At 24.6% G+C, this 24,370-nt stretch overlaps 4 protein-coding genes and 1 long non-coding RNA gene across 12 annotated transcripts; 2 read left to right on the forward strand and 3 right to left on the reverse strand.

Moving 5' to 3' along the window:
* Positions 1-3,592: 3,592 nt before the first annotated feature.
* LOC133666131 (uncharacterized) lies at positions 3,593-4,402 on the reverse strand. The gene is made up of 2 exons (XR_009829825.1): positions 4,296-4,402; positions 3,593-4,204 (listed from the first exon to the last, which is right to left on the reverse strand). It is a non-coding gene; the product is annotated as an uncharacterized LOC133666131 (long non-coding RNA).
* Positions 4,403-6,294: 1,892 nt separating this feature from the next.
* On the reverse strand, positions 6,295-12,189 carry LOC108003290 (caspase-1-like). Its single transcript, XM_017065457.3, has 6 exons — positions 11,982-12,189; positions 9,000-9,115; positions 8,651-8,883; positions 7,984-8,162; positions 7,711-7,834; positions 6,295-7,607 (listed from the first exon to the last, which is right to left on the reverse strand). The coding sequence occupies exons 1-6, from the start codon at positions 12,114-12,116 to the stop codon at positions 7,366-7,368; spliced, it is 1,029 nt and encodes a 342-aa protein (XP_016920946.1). The 5' UTR covers positions 12,117-12,189; the 3' UTR covers positions 6,295-7,365.
* A 2,675-nt stretch (positions 12,190-14,864) lies between these two features.
* Positions 14,865-18,430, forward strand: LOC108003351 (heparan-alpha-glucosaminide N-acetyltransferase). Of its 4 annotated transcripts, none has more exons than XM_028669491.2 (13): positions 14,915-15,019; positions 15,311-15,407; positions 15,518-15,754; positions 15,839-15,963; positions 16,109-16,215; positions 16,288-16,397; positions 16,468-16,565; positions 16,636-16,743; positions 16,802-17,054; positions 17,127-17,424; positions 17,515-17,639; positions 17,711-17,894; positions 17,967-18,430. In XM_028669491.2, the coding sequence occupies exons 3-13, from the start codon at positions 15,623-15,625 to the stop codon at positions 18,143-18,145; spliced, it is 1,719 nt and encodes a 572-aa protein (XP_028525292.1). In that variant the 5' UTR covers positions 14,915-15,019; positions 15,311-15,407; positions 15,518-15,622; the 3' UTR covers positions 18,146-18,430. The 4 variants fall into 4 exon arrangements, with proteins under 4 accessions (XP_016921036.1, XP_016921038.1, XP_028525292.1 ...); XM_062075380.1 differs by having other exon boundaries at positions 17,142-17,424; XM_017065547.3 differs by lacking the exon at positions 15,311-15,407 and having other exon boundaries at positions 14,865-15,019.
* On the reverse strand, positions 18,379-20,366 carry LOC108003296 (DNA polymerase beta). Of its 2 annotated transcripts, XM_062075382.1 has the most exons (6): positions 20,066-20,366; positions 19,590-19,789; positions 19,361-19,521; positions 19,007-19,301; positions 18,742-18,937; positions 18,379-18,625 (listed from the first exon to the last, which is right to left on the reverse strand). In XM_062075382.1, exons 1-6 carry the CDS (start codon positions 20,130-20,132, stop codon positions 18,531-18,533), a joined length of 1,014 nt encoding a protein of 337 aa, XP_061931366.1. In that variant the 5' UTR covers positions 20,133-20,366; the 3' UTR covers positions 18,379-18,530. The 2 variants fall into 2 exon arrangements, with proteins under 2 accessions (XP_061931366.1, XP_061931365.1); XM_062075381.1 differs by having other exon boundaries at positions 18,379-18,937; positions 20,066-20,346.
* Positions 20,367-20,844: 478 nt separating this feature from the next.
* On the forward strand, positions 20,845-24,047 carry LOC108003284 (metallophosphoesterase 1 homolog). 4 transcript variants are annotated; one of them, XR_001767023.3, is made up of 9 exons: positions 20,845-21,003; positions 21,148-21,297; positions 21,441-21,650; positions 21,762-21,924; positions 21,994-22,125; positions 22,219-22,353; positions 22,436-22,667; positions 22,750-23,008; positions 23,602-24,047. XR_001767023.3 is itself a non-coding variant. In XM_017065447.3 (8 exons), the coding sequence occupies exons 2-8, from the start codon at positions 21,281-21,283 to the stop codon at positions 22,917-22,919; spliced, it is 1,059 nt and encodes a 352-aa protein (XP_016920936.1). In that variant the 5' UTR covers positions 20,845-21,003; positions 21,148-21,280; the 3' UTR covers positions 22,920-24,047. The 4 variants fall into 4 exon arrangements, 2 of the variants coding, with proteins under 2 accessions (XP_016920936.1, XP_061931369.1); XR_009829828.1 differs by having other exon boundaries at positions 20,852-20,937; XM_017065447.3 differs by having other exon boundaries at positions 22,750-24,047.
* The last annotated feature ends 323 nt before the right edge of the window (positions 24,048-24,370 follow it).

Here is a 24,370-nt window from a genome sequence, read left to right on the forward strand (position 1 = left end):
CTGGTGGATCGGGGTTGAAGGGGAAAAACTCTCCCCTCATCTCCTCTCTTTTTCCCACCTTTCTCCAAATCCTGTCTGCGAGATTCAAGATGTGTATCTTCATCCTTTTCTTCGTTTTTCCACTTTTTTCTCTTTCTCTCTTCTATTGCAAAACTTTTACTTAAACCTTCCTCTCCCCCTTCTTCTCTCAAAGAAAAAGAGAGATATATTGAGATTGTATATCTGTATATATATATATGTGAAAAAGGAGGCGAAGAGAAAAATGGATAATATCGGAGAGAGATAGGAAATGTTGATAGAAAAGTTGGAAAGAAGAGAGGATGGAAGAATGAGGTAGAGAGAAAAGTGATAGAGAAAGGGGGATGAAAATTGTTAGAGAGAGAAATGAAAGCTATCGAGAAGAATGAAGCGGAAGAAGAGGAAAGGATGAAGAGCACGAGGAAAAAAGATAAAGTGGGAAAATAAACATGGGAGTTATCAAGAGAGATAATAAATGTAAAGGGAAAGAAAATGATGGAAAGTGATGAAAAGTGGAAGGATGAGAAGAAATTGGAACGAGGATAGCTAAGCTACGATACATGTTCATGCAAAATTGTGGAATGGAATTTCTTTCTGCTAAAACGAAATGAGAGAAAAAACTGACGATTGTTTGTAAACATCGAAAAAAGCAACTTGGCAAGAAAAGTAATTCGAGATGATTTGAGAGAGAAAGATAGGAAAATAACAAACACGAGATGTAGGTTTATCGTTACAAAGAAAAGATAGATGTTGAAAAAATAGAGAGAAAAGAAATTAGAAAAAAAAAAGAAAGATAAAGAGGATCCTTCGTCATTTTAAAGCGGAACATGTAAAAAAAAAAAAAAAAAGTTATTTGCAGAGCATGCAAAATAAAAAAATTGGGGATGATTTACGGCATTGTTTACAGGAAGAAGAGAAGAAGAATTGCGAATTATGAGGGGAAACATGACGAACGTTGCCGTTACGACAGGAATAGAAAGATATCGCGGGCAAAAAAAGGAAGGAAATGCGACACGGGAGATAGAAAACCTGACAGAAATCCTATGACGCGTTAGACAGTCGGGAGAAACGCAGAAAGAGAATGGCAGCCGAGCAAGGAAAGGATAAACGAAAAATATAGACAGCTGATGGAAATGGACAACGGCGTACAAGCGGAAAATAGTTTTGCTGTTTAAAATGGTAGTGCAAATATCGGCAAGTAAAGAAGCGATATAACCTCAAACATTACGAGTTCATACGAATTAGCGCTAATTGGTTAACATTTTTTTGATCGTATTTTTGAAGACAGTTACTTTCGCGAAATTAAAAATTCTTTTCATTTATTAAAAGATTAAACAAAATTATATTTATTGCTCTAAATATATATATATTGAAAAAATACTTTTCAGCAAAGAATGCTTTCAAAACGATCTCTCGCACGTTGGTACGTACTTTTCTCTAAAACGAAATAAAGAGGACGAAAGATTACAGAAGAACGGCGAAACGGGATAGAAAATAGAAAATCCAAGAAAAACGAATGAAAAACATTAGAGAGGATGCATCTATACATCCGCCGAAAATACATAAACATACACGTATATACGCACGTGCACACGCGTGTCGTGGATGGAAGAGTAAACGCGGAGAAACAGCGGAATACAAAGGAAGAGATCAAGGGAAACAGTAACGGAGAGATGAAATCTGCATTCAAACAAAGAAATGCGACGAAGGTGAAAACGAGGAAGAGGATCTAAAAATGATGAAAATTGTTGTGCGTTGTTGAATGAACGAACCGAGAGAATTGTATGACAGAGACGATATATACGCGTATATATGTACATATCATTCTTCATAAACGAGAACGCACACTTGTATCTCCATATAAAGGACAGGAAGAGGCTACGAAACATCTAGGATCTAGGAACTCTAGCCAAGGATGGAAACTGTCCAATGAACGAAGAGATGGATAGAGACGAAACTAGAGACAATCGTTCATTTTTTTTCACGTTTCGAGAAATTGAAATAGGAATTATATATAATTTCTCAATCTCGATAACGAAGAGAGTAGATAGTTACATTCCCATAACGTATTCTTTATTTAATAGCATAATAACTTTTATTTGTGCATTATAATGAGCAAAGTATCAAAATTGATTGGTTTATCGTTATGAATAAGTACAAGTATAGCTTCGACACGAGTTGTAACGCGGAAACAGTGACGCTCGACTAAGGGCTCGCAGAGAGAGGCGTAGCGTAGAAAAGGAGGGGCAAAGCATATAGGAGAAAGATAAAAAGGAAGGTCGGGAGGGAAGGGAGGGAGGGAGGAGGTTACGATACAAATAGAGAAGAGGGTCGTACGTCGCGGGGAAAACGCGTGTACGTGCGTCGATGAACGCGGGTGGAAAGATGAAAGCGGGTGTATAATCCTGCCTAGAAGTAGAACTCTACCGTTGGAAGAAAGGGTAGAAACTCGGGTTGGAGTCTGAAGAACAGAATAAACAGATGTGGGGAGGGGGGAATAAAGGGAGAAATGGATGAAGAAAGTTGTACGTTGAGTTGATGATGAGATGAAAATCGAGATAAAACTAAAACGTGAGATTATTTGCCCTGGTTGGTTAAATGCTTTAATAGACAGTGTATAGAGTTGAAAAGCATAGAATTCGTCAATTGTAAAAAGTTAAATTGTTTTGTTTCGTTAATGTTGCGAACGGAAACATAGATCGAGACAATCGAAATAAAACTAGATAAGAATGAATAAATAACGAAGAAAGATGAGAACTCTTCGAAAACATATTGGCAATAAGAAAGATGATAATCATAACGCTAGTAGGAGATCAAACCTCGTCCTTGATGATTAAGAGGAATTAAAATTATTCCAAAAAAAGATAAAGATACGAATATATTTCATGATAGCGATGAATTTGCCAAACTTTATTCAGTCAGATCTCGAATAGAAGGATGAAAAAAAATAGAGAAATGGAGAAAGCGAGAAGAATACGGAGAAAGAGAAAATAGGAGGAAACGGAGATGAAAGAGGATAGGATAGATCAACGAGGAGATTTTTTACGAGAAGAAACGAGTGGATGGAGAGAGACAGAGAGAGAGAGGAGGAGATATCCACGCGCGGGGGAAGTATTGATCTGTTCGCGCAAACTCCTGGACTCTTACGTTCGCTCCACCGTACCAGAACCATGTCTCCCCTTCCTGTTCCGCTCCACTCCGCCACTGGTCCATCCCAAAGCCAACGAATTCCCGTCGACGCCGAAAGTGCTTCACTGGCATCGACTATGAGCCTGGTCATCGTCCTCCGTTTGTCTATTATGGACGCACGCGTGTTGTTCCGAGCATTTTCGTCAATTCAATTCACGTTAGAGGAAGTTGTTGATTGAACTATTTTCTCACGATCATCGTCGAGTGGAGGCAAAAGTGTGGTCGGAGGATTGTAAATTGCTAATCGACCTTTTACTTATAATTGCGCCGATTATTTTGTACGGAATAATTTTTTCTTCTTCCTTAACCTAGAAAATTGACTTATCATAGAAATGGTTACAATAGAATGGTTTAGGATTTTGAGTCAATATGGATAGCATTTATCGAAGTAGAAATATCGTATGTATTATCTATATTACATATATGTTGTATATGAACATATTCGTATTACGTTGTATATGTAAAAATTTTTGAGTCAATTGCTTTTATTAATTTCATTAAAAAGATCAGAAATAACAGATTAAAACGCTGACCATGTCAATCGGTATTAATTCACGTGATAACGGCGATTTCTTGGTTATGGAACAACGCCTAGATGATTAATATATCCCAGATCGGATACATAGATAATATTGCGACGCAGTTTATTAGCCACATTGGGGATAATGTCTGTGGGGATATGTTTGTCAAGCGGAACTGCGAACATACTGGTGAACGGTTGATTTAATGGGACGTGTGAATGTCGCACGGAATACATTATTCCGTTTCCTTATGTGCATCTCCGTAATTCTTTTAAAAACCCACCTTATCATTTGTTTCCTTCGTTATTAAATTCGAAGAGAAAATCGAACAAAATTGTAAAGTTTTAAAAAACTTTAGTACGTTAATTTTTCTCGGATCATTTTCTTTTAATATAAAATTAATACAGAATCTCTATTAAAATTCCAAAGAATTCGTGGCCAACGTATCTTTACGGATTATTTTCTATTCTAGAAAACTAAAATTTTGAAATAAAAAATATAAATTTGCACTAAAAATTATTGATGTATAAAATATGATATATTTGATATAGAAATATATAAACATACCATTGATATAAGATGTGTAAAAATATATATAAGATACATACTTTACATATAAAAATATAAAATGTATATAAAATATATGTATGTACTTTGCTTACTTCCTACTCTTTGATCGTTAAATTTAAACAATAAACTGACAATCTGAAATTCATTTTGTTGATAAGTTAGAATGCGATTGAAAATTTTCGATTAACGCCATCTCTCGTTTGGAAGTCGAAGCTTCTTATTATTATTAAGCTATTTATTATTAGCACAGCAGAATGTACAAAAAGGTATTGTACAAAATCAGAATGTACAAAATCATGAATATAAAAAAGAAAACACATAGTTTCGTATAAAAAAAGTAATTAATGAAAAAGTATTTTCAATAAAAAACTACTCAAAATTCAAAAAATTTTTAGAAAGAGTTTATGAGAATAATATTTTTTGCTAAACATATTTCGAACAAGAATGATAATTTTAATTATAGCGATTATATTGTATCGAATCAATTTTCATCATTTACGAGAGATTTAAATCAGATTCACTTATAAGGATCATTTATATTATAAGAATAACCTTGGAAACATGAAACGGAAATTTCAATAGATAACTCCAGATAACCAATTTTTAAAAGAAAATATAAATTGAAATTACAAAATTGTTCATATATCTCGTCATAAGTCTTATTATTAAGGTAAGTTTCATGATTACGGAATTTTAAATCGTAATTTTTTTTTATATCAATAAACTTTATTTGCTTATAGAAAAAAATTTTTTTATATATAAATATATGAAATATAAACTTGATTTGTTTTCATTTTTTAATACCATAAACTTAACATATCTTATCACTTTCGTTCGAAACTATGGCTCAAAAAAAAAAATTCTTGAAAATTGTTCTAGAATTTCAAATCAAAATTTCATTTCGAAATAAATCCTCAAAACAGATTTTTTTTCATCAATTTGTAATTAGTGACAGAATATTTCTCATTTAACGAGCTTTTTTCATTTCGGATCAAAAAGTCGATTAAATATCGATGAGAGATCGAGAGAGGAATAAGTACTCAAGAAAAAAATCTTTGAATGAAAAAAAAAATTGAAAAAAAGAACATAATAGAAATCATGAATCAAGAGGAAGTTTTACTAGTTCAAAAAATTGAAGAGAAAGAAAATACAATCCTTCGTTGAAGAAAATAATTTTGTAAAAATTAATTTTTCAAATAAACTAATAAATAATACGTAATATCTCGTATTATAGAAAAGTATAGAAAAAGAAAAGTTGTTTTTATTTCTCTGAACACTCTTCTTTATTTAATTTATTTACATTAAAAGAAATTTACAAAATTTATAAAATGATGAGATCTTTCATAAATAAAATAATTTAATATAATTGTAAGAAAATTATAATTATATATTTAAATTAATATGCGTGTTTAATTTAATTGTTTACAAAAGATATGAGATCACATAAATCTACATTATTTCCTTAATTTTAAGATATATTTCAACATATTATCTGTTAATTTTAGAAATATTAATTTTTCGACTTATATTGGAATTCATCTATAAAGAGGTTCAGTTACAATATAAATAGTATTTAAAATATAAAGAAAAAATATTTTATTAAAATAACACAATTCTAATCAAAAAAGTAATTCTTTTTTTTGTTCTTTTTCAAGGCAGTATTTTATGTGAACTTATTTTATGTGAAATGACAAAAAGAAAAATTAGAGAGAAAGAATATGACTATTGACAGAAATAATATAAATTAATGTAACTGTATTAATTTCTATCAGTGACTTTTTGAAAGTAAATTGTGCAATTATATGATACAATTAAATAAGATTTTTTTATCATTCAAAAATTTTGTACCAAGGTATGCAACAGGTTTATAAATATTAAAATATCAGTCAATGCAATTAGCTGATTTCTTAATTTGTAGTCTGCCTATATCATATTATTAAAGCCCTTCACCAAATGTCACCATCAAATATTATTCAATAAATACTATTATCTATTGTTTCAGATGTCTAGAATTTTCTTATTTTCTTTATTCAAAAAGAATAATTATTTTATTGTCACCTTAATTGTCTGCCTATTTATTCTGAGGAATATAACTTATTTTTTTAATTATAAATTAATTTGTCTATATTTCTTTTGCTTGTCACGATTTTTGAATTTTTTTTTATCATTTTTTACCACTGAATGACAATTCATCAATCAGAAATTTCTCATAAAACTCGATTAAAAAAAAAAATGAAGTGATAGCCAAAAACAAATGTAACGAAAGTTATAAAATCAATGATTATTTATAAATGGTATCTAATTACAGACATTGAAAGTATAAAACGATGAAAATTCTGAATAAAGTTTTATAAGAAGATAAAAATACCACTGGACGAGTATATACGTTCGAAATAAGATTACTTCGAAGATACCATCTATTTGAGAGAGAATTGAATTTTGCTGTAATTTTGACGTAATTTCATCAACTTTTTGAATAGAATAGTAAGTATTACTTATTATGTGGCAAAGTTCCTGTGACAAGCTTCATTCGTGGAAACAATGAATTCTCTTTTATAATAAAGTTAATGGCTTAATAAAAGAAAATTAGCTAGTTAAAAATCGTAAATCTAGGCGAGATAATTAAGTTATTCACGCACATTTGCTCACTTATCACAATAAAAGCACTTATCACGAATAAAATTTACCCAACGTTAGTTATTAATTATTCAAGGTTATTTCCTCCAATACTTGCTTAAATCCCATTAATCTATTTTCTTTTTTTTCATTGATTCGTTTATTGCATTTATCAATTTGTAATTAAAGTAAATTAATTAATATTTTCAAAAAGATCTACAGTAATAATTGTAACCAGTTTTCTTTAAACATTGAGCGATAATATTCTAACCTAGCTAATAATTGTAACGATACGATGAATCGTTACCATAATTTATACAAAATGATGATGATAGATACTTTTAACTTTGTTTTATAATTTTTTTTGTTTTCCTTTTATCTTATCTAATGATTTGAACAGTAATGATGGATTTTCTTCTAAAATTCTCAATTCGTTAGAAACAAATCGTTATTATTCCGCGGATTTCGAATTAAAATATAAATCTCTAGTCAATGTTGAAGTGAAAGTAGGCATTTGCTTCTTCTTGTCTTTATCCAATTCATCATGTTGAGATGAATATTCCGTAGCAACTTTTCGTAATGTTATTGTTAACATTTTTAACATATCGCAATCTTTCCAACGCTCATTAATAACTTTGCACAAAGTTTGAATATACCACGAACCTCTATTTGTATCACGAAATGAATAACAACCTGTAAACGGAATAAATATGCTATAAAAATTCATTTTAGATAAAAAAATACTTTTTTCTATTTATAATCAAAAAAAAATAAATAAATAAATAAAAGAAAATACCTTCCATGGTGCTATAAGCGTATAAAAAGTCTGCAGTCGTAGGAAGTATATAAGTCATTTCGTCTGAATCTGTACCACAGGATCTACCTTGAATACCTGAATCGCTGGCTACACCTCTACAAGCCTAATAAAGAAAAAAACAATAGAAATAGAAATAAGAAACAATAATCTCGTAAAAAGAAACAAAAGTATTTGTAAATAATTATACATTATTATATCACAAATAATTTGTTAGAGCGATAAGTATTCACACGACTTTTGCAATATTTTTACCTGTACGAAAAATAGTTTTGGTTTACCAGCTAATGATATGCAACTATCCGAATTGAATGGTTGCCAAATCATCTGTACTGGATAAGTCATATCGTACGCAGATACATTATCACCGATTTTACCATGAGTTAATACAAAGAAACATATACAGTCGCAATCATCATGTTCTTCATTTTGCACTGAAAAATAACATATTATTATTTCTATCTTATATCGAAGAAAAAATTATATTTATTCGTCAAAGTTCGTAATTGAATTAATCAAAAGCGAACATCTATTTATTATTGAGATTATAAGATTCCAATTTTATTTCATCTTTGTCGAAATTTTAATTAATAATTAACTTTAAATAAATGAGAAAACTCGAAAAAATTTGAATATACACTTTTTTCTTCGAGTATATTCAACAATAAGCAAATTATAACCTTCATAGATGAAAAAAATTTTCTTTGATTATGAAACTCATCGATAAAAACGTTTAAATTCTTTTTCAAAAAAAAGTTTTGAAAAACCAGCGTTAAGATTGAAATTTTTATCCCACATCATTCTAAAAATATCCATGTTTCCGATTTTTTTCTAATTCGATTTTTCGTAATTCGTTATTTCGTAAACAGAATCAGAGAGTATAACGAATAAATATATACAAATTTGTTTATTGATTACGTACAACTCGTAATGACTTCCATAATTTCGTTGACCTTCAAATCGTTATAGACTTTCACTTCGAAACCAAGAGCAGAAAATGTTTTCTTTATCGCATCCTCATCGTACTTCGTCCCTTTTCGACGTGATTCTCTTTCATATTCGAACTTTTCGTGATTGAATATCACACATTTGCCGCGCTTTTTCTGTGTCATCGAATAGATAGGGGAATCTTTTGGCGTAACGAATTTGGCGAATCTGTAATGAAAATCAATGTTTCGCTGTAATTAATTAATATATATATATATATCAATTAAAATGCAAAAGAAAACGCAAAAGAAAAAAAAAAGAAATTTAAATTTAAATTCATTTACTTTTTGTGTTGATTATGTGAAATTCTTGATTCAAGTGCTAATGTTCCCAACATCTCGGCATCCGTCACATCGTTCACATTGGAACTTTCACCGAAATTTGTCAATTCAGAAAAGGCCTGTAAATATTTTTTATTTCAAAATTTTTTTTATCCAAATTTTTCCCAACAATTGACTATATTTTACAATAATTTGTCAATTTAATGATATTAACGTATAAATTGTATCACGATTGTTATATTAATAATATATTTTATATTTTATAATAATATAATAAATCGATTATGTGCATATTTAATATTCGATGTATAAAAATTGTTTTATATGTAATATTCAATTAATTAAAAATTAACTATTAAAAATATTCATTTTTTTCATAAATTTTAATTTAGTTCACAATTTAATTATCTTTCATTCCTGATGCAATGCATAGCGCACTCGCTTCATAGCATCCATATATTCTCTATTGAAAATCTTATTTATTTAAAAAAGATTGTAAAATTTATTTCTCAAGATTTACAAAAAGATCAAAAACGAGGTAAGAAAAAAATAGTTTTTTATTAATTCTTTCGTTTTTAAATTAATTAATTGAGTGAATTTATTTATAATTCTCTTGCATTTTATATGAATAAAAGATTGTATGCATATAAGTTATATATTGACGAATCGAATGTTTTTACAATTAAATTATTAAAGAGAAAAAAGTATTATTTATGAGAAGAAGATTTAAAAGCGACAAATTTAAAAGAAATTTAGGTTAAGTTCATGATGTCATCCAAATGTGATTCAATGATCGTAAGGAATGCTAAAGGAATGTTTAAAATTGATAATACAATAATTAGAGAAATAGAAAATAAAAGTAATAATGACATTATTCGTTTAAATATTATGTTCACGTTAAAATTGTCTCAATTTATAGTATCATATAATATCTAATATCGATTCGTGACCCATCGTTCTTCGACACGTGATCTTTTTCTTTTTTTTTTCAAATCTTGATAGTTTTACGATAAAATGAATACGTTATCGAACAAAAATGATAAAACATGATAAAACGGATTTCTGCAATGGCAAAAGGCCGTATTGTCTTTTGTTTGATTTCTCATACACATCGAAATATCTTTAATTTTCTAATTTCTAATATAATGCGAAGAATTGAAGGTTCAATTTTTGTTAAAAATTTTTAAATTATCGCGATTGAAAATGTTCTATAAGATCGTTTGAACGATTGATTTAACTTTTCATTAAAGAATATATTTTAAATTAAAAAGTATAGTTCTTCGAACGATCAATGATCGAGCTAAATTTTGATTTGAAATTTCGACATTTAATATTTGATTTAATTAATCGCTGAACTTAATATATATATATATATATATATATATAATTATGTTCTTAGCTAAAGAATAAGTGGTAATTGTTTATCGTGCAGTGTGTTACAATAGTTTCTTATGAATAGACAAACTAAAATTGATAATCTGTATTGTATGTACAAGAAAAAAATTATTCAAAATTATAATTTTTTCAACCTTTAAAAAATTAATTGTTAAGTTCATTTTTTTATTGACTATCTTAAATCAATTATCTTAAGTGTTAACAATATATATATGTGAATAATGATAAGTTTCATCATTTAATATACAATAGAATATATCTATTAATCTTTGGTTAAAAATTAATTAATGTTTATAATGTTTATTATCGATTTATTTTTTCTCATTTAATACTTTGATAAGAATAACAAAGAATAAGTCACTTCCGATCCAATAACAAATAAATGAGAAAATAATAGGATTTGTGTATTTCGCAATTATCAATTCGTTGTTTTCGTTACTTTTACAAACAAAAGATATTTACAACAAATTTAATTAAATAGCAATTTATTTAATAGTATTTTTATTATTTTATTAAATTCTCTAAAATTGATAATAAATTTTAAATCTCTAGTTTTAGAAATAAATTATGTACATTTTTTTTTTGCCATTATATCTTTTAATTCGTAAAAAAAATGATTTTTCAATTCGATCAATAAAACTTTATTCATTTTCAAATTCAATCAATGTGATTTCTCTTTGTTTTTGTATTTTCAATTCGTTCATTTATCTCGATAATAATGCTATAATTTTCACAAAGAAAACATAATTCACTTTAAGGTTCACTTTAATGTTGCAGAAAATTAATTAACAATGACAAAAATCTAAGCAATAAAGAGAAACGATATACGTATATATATATTTTAGTATTCTATTATGAATTTATAATATTCTAATATTCCGATATGAAAATATTCGAATTAAATTTTTATTAGATTCTTTTCTTCCGAATTTAAATTTAATAAAGTTAAACTTTTGAAACTAACTATTAACTACATATTAATTATACGTAATTTTTGAACAATTTGATAAAATGTAAGATTATTTCAACATGTTATAACACAAAAGAATAAGTTATTAACTTAATTGATTCTAAATCTTTTCGCATTGCAGAAGCTTTGATACTTCCATCGGTAATAATGATAATTAGGCGAAAATACACGTGAATACGTGTTTGTATTCCTAATAATATTCTATAAATATATAAATCTCTATGAAAAATTTATATTTATATAAAACGTAATTATGAATAACATTTTATGTACATATTATGCATCCCCATACATACAAAGGCAGAATAAAAGCTTCGAAATAAAATATAAGAATTTGAAAAAAATATAAATTATTGTCTTATATTAAGTATATCTATTTAGCTTCAAATTATCGGCTGTTTCTCATAGTTTATCATTATCATAATCATATGATAGCGATTTCGAAGATCGTTTTTCACTAAATAAAAAAAAAATGCTCATGAACAAATGATCGACAATACGAATGAAGCAACAATAATAAATGTTTGTTTAAATATTAATACAGAGATCACTTTTCCCAAATATGCACAAATAAGATAGAAAACGTGTGTGAAACGTGTGCAATTTAATACAATATTTACCTCGTTATTGGATTCATTCGATTCGTTCAAATTTGATTGATTATCTTGATAGTCGATTTCGTGCATTCTCCTAAACATGTAATTCCAAAAATAGATAGTGGAACGAGTGAACAGGTAAAACAGAATTATGAACATGATGTAGCTTGGACGTACTGTATATTTATACTTTATATAAGTGAGAAATTATAGCTTATCATCATTATCATTCACTATCAGATGAGCAATATATATATAAAATATATAAATATATAATAATAATATAAATATATATATATATATTATATATGAATAAATGTTTTTCGGAATTCATTTTCTTTTTCTCATGTTTTTCTGCAACTTTTTTTTCGCATTTGTGTTAATATATATTACATGTATTAAAACAATATATATATATATATATATATATATATGTATATATTCTTATGCATTGTTTTATTGTTTCCACAATATTTTTTAATTTATATAGCTTTCAATTTTTATTTTATTATTTTATAATATTTTTATAATTATTTGTTTCTTCATTTTGAAAAAATCGATTGAAATAAGTTAAGTAAATCAATTTTTTAATAAAAAATTCTCGAAATTAATACAATAAATTGGATAATTGAGATTTAATCTGAATATTGAAATCAGAATATGACTTGAATATAATTAATAAAAATTTGAAATTTGAAATTTTTTTCGTATTTTCTTAAACGTAAAAAAAAAAAAAAAAAATAGTCAATGAAAAAGACTTTGTTTCAGAATATTATACTTGACTATTATACTTTATTGTTATATTTGATCTCTCATTTCTCTTTTTCGGAATTCATTTTCTTCTTCTCATGTTTTTCTGCAACTTTAACATTTTTTTCTCTAATCAATTTTTTTCGCATTTGATATTTAATCTTGTAAAGTCATTTATCTTTTTGATTTTGATTATCCAAATTTTTTAAGGCTGCATATTTATAAACAATCGCTACAACTTGTCGATAATATCCCAATTTTTACAATGGACAAAAAATAATATATTTCATTAATTCTTTCTGAATAATTTTGAAAATAATAATAGTACATAAGTACTGTTTTTTTAAGCATTACTATAAAATATTGAAATTAATTATATTTCAGCAACTAATTAATTTATTTATTATTCGAATAAGTTATAAATCGATATAATTGTTTTTTATTAAAATTTTGTTAAAATTGTTAAAATATTCATTGTAATCAAATTATTTATTGTAATTTTTTTCGACACATTGTTTGAACTTTCGACACTTGTTTGTTTAAATACGAGATACGTATCCAACATTATCGTTGCGTCGCAGTTGGAAAAATTTGAATGGTTGAAATTAAGAATAAAGTTACTTCAATAATAAATTACTTCAATAATTTATTCAAAGCATCGATTTTTAATCAATTTAATCAACCGATATTATATCAATTATGATAACTACGAATAAATATTATTCAAGCATTTTAAATAAAATTATTTTAAAAATTTAGTTATTTTAAAGTAGTAACTTTAAAGTAACTTTATTCAAAATTTTAACTAGTTACTTTTTTTACGAACTTGATACTGAATTTTCTACCTCACTTTGCACTCTACGACCATTCTATGTATTCTATGATTGGTTTTGTTGTTTTTTATTAATAAGACGAAATAAAAGTTTTTACAAAGGAAAATATTGGAGTTATTTACGAAATCTGTTATTAATTAAATGTTATTCCTATATTTTTAGGATTCTATATTTTAGAATATATTAATCATGAATGTTCATTATAAATTAATCTTAAAATATAATCATATATTGATAATAATTTATAAAATAAGATTAAATGTAGAATAAAATCAAATTGCATTAAATAAATATTTTGTATATAAATTAGATAAAAATAATAATATTAAATAAAAATAATTAAAAATAAATTAGAATTGGCAATTTTATTAATTATGATTTAAAATTATCGATAAACAGTATTGTTAATATATTATATGTAATATAAATTAATGATGAAAACATATCTTATATTGTTCATAATTATTTGATTTTTTGTTTCATTTGTATTATATTGTTTTACATTTATATATATTTCATATGTTATCAATATAATTTATATATTATGATTAATATTAATGATATATTGATATATATTATATTATAAAATTGTAAATTATAAAATAAAATTTAAAAAATAATAATATTATATTAATATTAATTTTTTCTATTAATTATGCATTCTAAAATATGAAATATTTATAATATATTTTTATATTTCAAAATATATATTACTTAAATAAAATTATTTTATATTTTATATTATATATTTTTTATTCTATTATCAAAGAAATTTTCAATTATTTAAAAAAAAATTTTATATTATTATAATTTTAATTTTTTCTGAAAAAAATAAGTTATTGTTTTGTTTCTAAATACATAGCGAATAATTTGATATTATCATCCTAATTTATTCTAATTTATTTATTGAAAAATAAAATTGAATAAATTTAAAAATTTATTGAAATAACAGAATTGATTATTTTTAAATTTTATCGTTTAAAAACTTATTTTTTAATGCGATTCAAATTATCATTATATTGCTACAGTTTTATTAAATATAAAGTAATTAAAAAGTAATTTAAATTTGGCGCACTAATGTATTGTTTAATTAAACTGAAGGATAAAAACTCAACAATATAAAAAAAAAAATACAAAAGTTTCATAGGTATAATTTTCAAATCAATTAATTCCAGTTATTAATTTTTAAAAGTTTTTTATTCTATTCTTCAAAATTTATAAAAAATTCAAAATATTTAATATTTCAAACTAAATTCAATTGAAATTAATACTATCAATTATGAATATAAATATTCAAATATATGTAATAAAACATTAAATGACAATATGGACTTTGTCATGTAATTTTACTTATATTTATATATATTTTTACCTACACTAACAAAAATAAGAGGTTTCCGCCATATTTTCCTGTGTTCATCAATATTGTATCAACGAAGCAACATTTAACAGTTTTTGTTTCTTTAATAACGAAATCACGTAAATATAACAATTCGATAGATTAATTATTTTTTTAATCTTTAAGTGTCACAGTTGGTTTTTTGAAGCAAAAAGTTTCATTCGCAGTTTAATATGTTTTATGATTGTTTTTGTTAATTATATTATATTTAAATATTTTTTAATATTTGATCATGTCTTTCAATTGACTGTCATTTCTTTACATAATAATTTATTTAGATAATTTTTTTATTTAAAAAATGAGGAAGTTTAATTGATCATATATTCTTTTTCATATTTCTTTCATATACTTTAATCTTTGCAAAAAAAAAGAAATTGCGCATTTAATTAAAATGCATTTTCAATTTATGTCAAAATAATAATTTGTGTATGGATTATTTCGAAGAACTATACGAATCAAAGTATATAAGTATATATTCCAAAAATTTTTATATTTTATTACATTTTATAATGAAAATAATATAATAAAAATAATTATAATATGATATATTTATTTTAATATTGTATATTTAATTTCAGTTATGATTCTATTTTATGGGATAAATTAAGAGAGAATTTGTAAAAATATAATTTCTCGTACAAATGTAATTATTCTAAATAAATTCAAATTTTATATTTTTCAAAATGATAAACTCAACCTTGAATCCTTATTTAAATTCAAATACTTCACTTGGTATAGATCAAGCTTATTTCAGTATTTTAAATTTATATCTTAATCCTGTTATATTTTATGCAATAGCATGGGAAGCTTATACAGTATGTATTTATTTTTTTTAAGTTAATTTATATATTTTATATAAATAAATATATTTAGATTTCATTGTAATTATTGATTTATAGGGAAATGGTATTCCAATAGCCACTTTAGAACCACATAGTAATACAACTTTAAAAATAAGCACAAAATATCCATTACATATATATTATCAATCTATTGAAGCTGACAGAGTTTATGAATATTGTCAGTAAGTATCTTTTTCTAAATATATATAATATTTATTATATTTTATATTATATTTTATAATATATATTTTTTATATTATATATTTTTTTTAATATATATTTGTTTCTTTATTTATATCAAATTATTTTTTTTTATCTCTCTTATAGTACAACTTATACTTTCAAAGAACATGGTAGTTATGGATGGAATATATCAAGTGCTTCTTTGTGTTCTAATATTTATGTATTACATGAACCAACAGAGAGCTATCTCCGTAAGTTGTATTTTAATATATTATTGTATTTAAAATTAATTATATAATATTAATAGATTATTTCTTTTACAGCAATTTTAGCAGCTTTTATAATATATGTTTTATTAGCAATTTTATGGACAACATTTAAAGTTATTATACGAGTAATAAGAGGAAAATTATCACCCAATAATATTTATGATGTATATATTTTGATGTTAATTAATATATATATTATTATAATTCCATTTTATTTATTCAATTTCATTTTAGGATTTAGATAGACTTCAAGAAGCAGAAAATGCAACAAATTTAGTAGTTAGAACTACAAAATTCAGCACAAGAATACATTCAGTAGACACATTCAGAGGGTATTTTTATATTCTTACATATTTTCTTCATAGTTGTCATTTCAGATTCATATTATTTATATTATTATAGAATTGCTATACTATTGATGATATTTGTGAATAATGGAGGAGGAAAATACATCTTTTTTAATCATAGTGCATGGTTTGGACTTTCAATAGCTGATTTAGTACTTCCTTGGTAAGGAATTGTTTATATTATAATTAATGCTTTAAATAATATAACAAATAATTTGCAGGTTTGCATGGATTATGGGATTAATGATAACTGTTTCAAAACGCACAGAACTTCGTTTAACAACTTCACGTATTAAAATAACTTTATATTGTCTTCGACGATCAGCAATATTGATTTTTCTTGGATTAATGTTGAATTCAAAGGATAGTGAATCCCTACACGATCTTCGTTTTCCCGGTGTTCTTCAATTATTAGGTGTATCGTATTTTGTATGCGCCATATTAGAAACAATTTTTATGAAACCTCATTCTCAGGTTAGTGTATAGTCCTTTTTATTATAAAAAATTTCTATATTTATTTGATAAGTATCAAAAATAACTTATTAGGATATCTTACACCAGTTTGGCCGTTTCGCTATGTTTCGAGATATTTTAGAAAGCTGGCCTCAGTGGTTGATTATGGCTGGCATTGTGACTACACATACTTTGATTACTTTTCTTCTTCCTATATCGAATTGTCCAAAGGGTTATTTTGGTCCTGGTGGAGAATATCATTTTCGTGGAAAATATATGAATTGTACTGCAGGTGCAGCTGGTTATATAGATAGATTAATCTTTGGAAATCATACATACAATCATACAGAAAATTTTCTTTATGGTCAAATTTTACGTTATGATCCTGAAGGTAAAAATGATTAAATATACATTATTAAATACAATTATACAAAATATTATTTTATATATTGGTTAATATACGATTATGATTAACTTACAGGTTTGATGAACACTATATCAGCTATATTTATTGTCTATTTGGGAGTTCATGCTGGTAAAATTCTATTATTGTACTATCAATGTAATTCTAGAGTAATTAGATGGTTTTTATGGACAGCATTTACGGTAAGAAATTAAAAATAAATTTTTCAAAATATAAAATACTTTCCTTTGATGAAAAGAAGATATTTTTGTAGGGTATCATTGCTGGAATTTTATGTAATTTCGAAACTCAAGGAGGAATTATTCCAATTAGTAAAAGGATGATGACATTATCATACGTTTTGATTTGTTCCAGTTTTGCCTTCTTATTGTATGCACTTTTATATGTCCTTATCGATTATAAGCAATTTTGGAATGGAGCTCCATTCGTTTATGCCGGTACATATAAAAATTATTGTATATACAAATATATTTTTCATATAAAATTACATATTCATTATTTTTTTATAGGAATAAATCCAATTTTTCTTTACGTGGGTCATGTTTTAACAAAAGATTTATTTCCATGGTCATGGAATATTGCTGTTCCATCCCATGCATCTCTTCTTGCTATGAACTTATGGACAACAAGTTTATGGACAATAATAGCATATCTTCTTTATCGGAAAGATATTATCATAACAGTTTAAAAATATATGCATCAAAATGTTAAATATATTTATGGCTTAATACGAATTAAACATTTCTTACTTACAATGTAACATAACAATTTAACATTATATGAAAAAAAAACAAGGTAACATTATACACAAAGAAAAACAATGTTTATAAACAAGGATAAATGGCATATGTTTGCATTTGAGGACGTTGTTAATGTTAATTAACGAATATCGAGCAGGAAAATAATTATATTAGCTTTAAATAATTTTAAAAATGTTATTTAATTTTATAAATAAAAATAATAAATAAATGTTTATTTTTTTCATTATTTTAGTAGTAAGGAAAAATAAAATCACTTCATACAGAGTATATAAGAAATTCTTAACATATAATAAATATATATATCCTTGCTTATTATGAATTACGGTCTTTTGGCTTCTTGTATGGCAATTCTAAAATTCGAAAAATATCTTCTTCACATGTAATTTTTTCTGCCTCTCCTGGAGTTCCTGCATCACACACATATATATATGTATATATATACACACGTGTGTGTGTGTGTGTGTGTGTGTGTGCGTGCGCGCGTGTGCGTGTATCATAAAATTTTTATCACATTTTTCTATACCTTCAGATGTAAGTCGTTTTAATGTATATTCATTCAAAGTATAATTTTTTTCCAAAGCATGTGCTCTCATACTCTTATTAAAAAGATCACTTCCAGTAAAATAAAGTACAGCACAATAATATTGATCATAAGGTACAAATCGAATATCAAGTCTTCTAAACGGTTTTTTATTTTTGCCGGGTACTTTACAAACACCCTAAAATTAAAGATTTTTACATATTCTAAATTTCTTCATAGTCTAAATTTAATTAAATATTTAATATACCATAAATTTTGTTGATCCAAGAGATATTGTATCTACAATTAACTTTTTTTTTTCGAGAGATTTTATAACATTTTTTAAGACTGAGTTTTCTTTCTTTAATTTTTGTTCTTTAGATGTATATGCAGAATATGTTAATAAAACATCAATATCTCCACTATCTTCTTTTTCACGTCTATAACTTCCACAAATAATTATAATATATTTTTCACTCAACTCTGCAATAATATCTTTCATAATTTTTTCAATTTGCTCAATTTCCTTTCTGGGAATTCTTTTTTCAAAATCTTCAAAATATCTAAAAATAATTATATTATAATAAAAATTAATCTATTCTCTATTGTATTATATACATACTTCAGCCCAATTTTTTGATGATGATTAAGCTTTTCCTCATGTTTTTTTAAATCATCTAAAGTTTTAATACCAGCAGCTAATAATTCTTTAGCTTTTGCAGGTCCAATACCAGATACACGTGTTAATAAATTTATTGCAATATTATTCTCATCTTTGTTAATCTAAAAAAATATTATAAATTTAAAAACATAAGAAATTCGAATAAGAAATAATTAAAATAAATAAGTACATCTTCTAATTTTTGTAATTTTCCAGTACTCAAAAACTCATCAATTTTCTTAGCAATTTTTTCTCCTATTCCTGGTAATTTTTTTGCCTCTTGTCCACTTTTTATTCTTTCTGTTAATCCACTTAAAGTGCCAGCTGCTTTGCGATAAGCATTATATTTATAAATATTTTTGCTAACATTTCGTTCATAATTTGCTAGCTCTGTAATTTCATTATATAAATTTTATATCAATTGCTAAAAAAAATTAATTAATAATATATACTTCAAATTTCAATTAACTTAAAATTTTATAACATAAATATTTAAAATTACAAAGTTTATAACTTTATGACATAAAGATTTAAAGTTATAAGTAATTAAATTAATAATATTATATTAATAGTATAATATATATATAATTTTATAAAATGGTTAAAATTTCTACTAATTTTTCTCAATAATCTTAATTTAATAAATATTTAATGAAAATAATTTACCTATCAAAAAATCGCATAAATCTTGATTCGGATTTCCTGCATTATCACTGGCTTTTCGTTTTCCCATGATAAGAATAATATGAATTTAATTTATTAAATTTCACTGATTAATTTTATAAAAAAAGAATACAAAATAGAATCAATTCACGAGAGAGACAAGAACAGCAAATAATGGGAAAACTGGAAATAGGATAAAAATTAAGAAATCAGTGCCATCTTCAGAATGTTACAAATAAAACACATAAAAAAGGATAGAAAATAATAAAAAAAAAAAAATAAAGAGAATAAGAATTGATCTTTTGTGCCATCTTTGAAATATCATTTCAAACATTTTTTCAAATAATCTTCTAAAAGCAACCAAAAGATGACACTAATAATCAATTCTTATTTTATCTCGCTTTTTATTTTCTTAATTTATACTTGTTCTTATACATAATTATAAATACAAAATCAATTCAATTATATTTTTTTCAAAACTTATTTCTTTCAATGTGTCTTAATTTTTAAAAATGTATATTATTAACAATTTATATTATATTGTCGGCATTATAAAATATCTTTAGAATGATGATTTCACAAAACTCTCTATATAACGAGAATGTTTGATACCGTTCGGCGGTAATGAATTTAAATCCTAAAACAGAATATTTGGCTTATTTCTTTATTTCCTATTTCTCATTAATTTCATATTAATGATATTATATTATAATTTAATTTCAATTCAATCATTATCAATATTGCAATTTTTTTTCAATAACATTGAAAATGATATTGCAATAATAAAAAGATTTCAAGGCTTTTAAAGCATAGGACAAAAAATGCATTGAATGTTAGATCTATTTTATATCTCTTCTGTGATACCATAGTGTTTTGTAAATATCGATTTTATTCAACCAAGCATGATTCAAACGAAATTTGTGTATATTATTTTAATTTTTGTAAGGATAAATCAATTTCAAGATCGAATATTTGATTATTGCACAGTTGTTATATTATTTAACGTGATAATTACAAATATGGAACTAAGAAATTTACTTCTCATAATTGCATAATCTATAATTAATTAAATTATTGTATTGTAGATAAACGAGAATATGTTATAAGTTTTCTATAATTTGAAATACAGTAAAAATATTTGAATACAGTAAAAAATGAATTAATCTACTTCGATTTTAAAATTACCAATGCAATCAAATAACATTAGAAAACTTAAAAATGTTACGACGAAACAGGTGAAGTGTGATCATTATATAATTATTGAATAATTATTTTTAATTAATTTTCTTTTTCAATTATTAGAATTATAAAATGGTGTATTATAATTTTTGATTTATTAAAAATTTTAATAAAATAATTTATTTAATAAATTATATAGATTGAAGAATAGGATGATTGCAATTGGTTTTCTGGTGCTGGCTGCTGTAATTTACAATGAATTTTCAGTGTATGATATACAAAAGTTAAAGTGGTCGACACGAGAATGTTCAGAATGTGTCAAGGTACTATTTGTTGCCGATCCTCAGATATTAGGAGAAAAAAATGAAAATTACTTTGGTTCTTGGATAGCACGATGGGATAGTGACAAGTACGAATAATGATTAATTTGTTATATAAAATTATAATTCTTATATATAAATTTGATTTTTTCTATAAAATATAAACATTGACATTTTGTTCCACAGTGTATTATTTGCAGGTACTTAAAGAAAACATTTTCCAAAGCATTAGATCACTCTAATCCTCATGTTGTTATATTTCTGGGAGATCTCATGGATGAAGGTCATATTGCTAATGCAGATAATTTTAAAGCTTATAAAAGAAGATTAGATTCCATATTTGAAATGCCTAATCATATAATGGTATATATCATATATAATCTAATATCATTTATGATATGAAATATATTAAAATAATTTTTATTTTATTAGAAAATTTATCTACCTGGAGACAATGATATTGGGGGAGAAGAAGATACAATTTCATCCAATATTCACAAAAGATTTAATTTTGCATATAGTCAACCAGATACTTTAGTTTATAAAACAGTAACATTTTTCAAGGTAATAAAAAGTATATATAAATATAAAAATATAAATATTTCAAATATATTCTAGATTTTATTGATGAATTTTAATATGCATATTATTTATTAGGTAAATAGATTAACTCATACAATACCAGAAGCACCTAAAGATGCCTTTCTTAATGATTATGCAGAACGAAATACAACAAATGTTGTACTTAGTCATATGCCTTTATTGTTTATGCCTGGTACCTTTGTTCAAAATGTATGTCAAATTTATGCATTTATTAAAAAATAATAGTATTTTCAATTTTTATAATAATTATATTTTAATATTTTAATATTAGGTACTGAAAGAATTGTCTCCCCAAATTATTTTTACTGCACACGAACATAAGGCTATGCGTATCAGTTTAGATACGGCGACAGACCAATTAAGTGAGATATGGGTTTTACCTCCCTATGAAACATCATTATATCAATTAAGAATGGATGTAGGTGATATTCATGAATTGCAAATACCTACTTGTTCATATAGAATGGGTACTCCTCATACTGGTTATGGACTTGCTTATATTGGTAGAAAAATTATATTCATTTATGAAATCTTAATCTTATGATGATATTTTTCTTAATTATGTTTCATGGTTTGTATTTTTAGATACACAAGAAAAAATAGTAGAATTTACAATTTTATGGCTCCCTGGAAGATTTCCTCAACTATGGATTTATATTTTTGTTGGGATATTTATTTTAGCCTTTAGTATTTGCATGTGTATTTCCAATTATTGTACAAAGAGTCATACATATAATCGTATGTCTTCGATATAACAACATATAATCAAAAATACATTATTCAAATACTTCATAAAATCTGAAATATAATTTGACATCAAAGATGAGATAAAGATCCGTCCAATGTAAGTGACTCTGTTACCATCTATGCCAAATTTCTAATAGAATAATATGATGATAATGTGATGATAAAATTTCTTATTTCATGCCTGAAATAAGAAAAATTTATTTATTATCAATCATAATATAATTTATAAAACAATTAATAATAACTTTAATATTTAAAAATAAATAATTCATGATTTCATTACTTATTTAATTTAATTTTAAAATTTTATTTAAAATATTTTTATCAAATTTTTATTAAAAATATTTTAGTGCATATTTATTTGTTTTTTGTTTAAATATGATAATTTTTATTTAGAAATTATAAATTTGAATAAAATATTAATTACTTTTTAATATTAATAAAATTGAATTTAACATAACTACTGTATAAAATATTTATCTATGTATTATGCTTTATAGCTTTATTTTTAGTAATTTAGTAATATTTAATATAATGTATATTAAGTGCTTGCAAAAGTTCGTCAGATTCCAAATAAATGGAAATTATTATGAGTTGGCAATTTTATCTTAATTGAGTAAGATGCTTATTTATAATTTTAAAATTTATCTATAGCATCTTGAGTAATAATTAATTTTATTTTTATTATAGGTAAAAGATAAAAAGATCACAAATAGCCACAAGATGAAATTTGTTGTTTTATGATAATTTCAAATTCCATATTGCTATGAATATTCCATTTCTAACAATAATTTTCATTAAAAAATATGTCATTTTTTTAGAAATGAAATTGGATAATTTTTTAAAAGATGGATTGTAGAAAGATGTAGAAACTCATAAATATTTTGATTAAAATGAATACATATGTTTTTTTCATCGCGTGTGTATATTAATTAAATAAATTTAAAAATCCAACGAACTTCTGTTGACACTTGATAAACTTAATATAGTTGAAATTCATATATTTCCTGTTCAAATATATTAAGAGATTGTAATCGCTATATTAACATAGCGTAATTGTTAATTTTTTTAGAAGAGAGTTTATATTTGTGTGTGAAAATATATTGTCCAAAATAAATGTTATTGTACACATTAAAGTTTGATTATTTTGTTTCTATAATAATAATAATTATATCTAATTTATCTAATTGTAAAACAATTTAAAAAATATAATTTTATATCTTGATGACTTAAAAACGAATTAATTATAAAATATTTAATATAATAATATAATATAATTTTTAAAATAAATTCCTGAAAAATTCCGATATACTATTTAAAATGAAAATATAGAAGATTATTCAATCATCGATCCATTATGAAGATAAATTTGACAATACTAATATCCGGACACAAATTGATATAATTAATTAAGTTACTAGAAATTACTAGTTTCAAATTTTCACAGTTTCCCGCAATT

This window comes from Apis cerana, linkage group LG5 (genome assembly GCF_029169275.1).
Source record: "Apis cerana isolate GH-2021 linkage group LG5, AcerK_1.0, whole genome shotgun sequence".
Lineage (NCBI taxonomy): Eukaryota > Metazoa > Arthropoda > Insecta > Hymenoptera > Apidae > Apis > Apis cerana.

Bases quoted from the DNA above. Each gene is read 5' to 3' on its own strand.
- LOC108003290 (XM_017065457.3), bottom strand. From the start codon at position 12,116: ATGTTCATAATTCTGTTTTACCTGTTCACTCGTTCCACTATCTATTTT. The intron at 8,163-8,650 runs GTACGTAATCAA...GTTATTTTTCAG, and splicing joins TATGGAAGTCATTACGAGTT to TGCAAAATGAAGAACATGAT. The intron at 7,608-7,710 runs GTATTTTCTTTT...TTCCGTTTACAG, and splicing joins CGCTTATAGCACCATGGAAG to GTTGTTATTCATTTCGTGAT.
- LOC108003351 (XM_017065547.3), top strand. From the start codon at position 15,623: ATGATAAACTCAACCTTGAATCCTTATTTAAATTCAAATACTTCACTT. The intron at 16,744-16,801 runs GTAAGGAATTGT...AATAATTTGCAG, and splicing joins GCTGATTTAGTACTTCCTTG to GTTTGCATGGATTATGGGAT. The intron at 17,640-17,710 runs GTAAGAAATTAA...ATATTTTTGTAG, and splicing joins TTTTATGGACAGCATTTACG to GGTATCATTGCTGGAATTTT.
- LOC108003296 (XM_062075381.1), bottom strand. From the start codon at position 20,132: ATGGGAAAACGAAAAGCCAGTGATAATGCAGGAAATCCGAATCAAGAT. The intron at 19,522-19,589 runs GTACTTATTTAT...ATATTTTTTTAG, and splicing joins AATTACAAAAATTAGAAGAT to ATTAACAAAGATGAGAATAA. The intron at 19,302-19,360 runs GTATGTATATAA...AATTATTTTTAG, and splicing joins CATCAAAAAATTGGGCTGAA to ATATTTTGAAGATTTTGAAA.
- LOC108003284 (XM_017065447.3), top strand. The intron at 21,651-21,761 runs GTACGAATAATG...TATTATTTGCAG, and splicing joins GCACGATGGGATAGTGACAA to GTACTTAAAGAAAACATTTT. The intron at 22,126-22,218 runs GTAATAAAAAGT...ATTATTTATTAG, and splicing joins AAACAGTAACATTTTTCAAG to GTAAATAGATTAACTCATAC.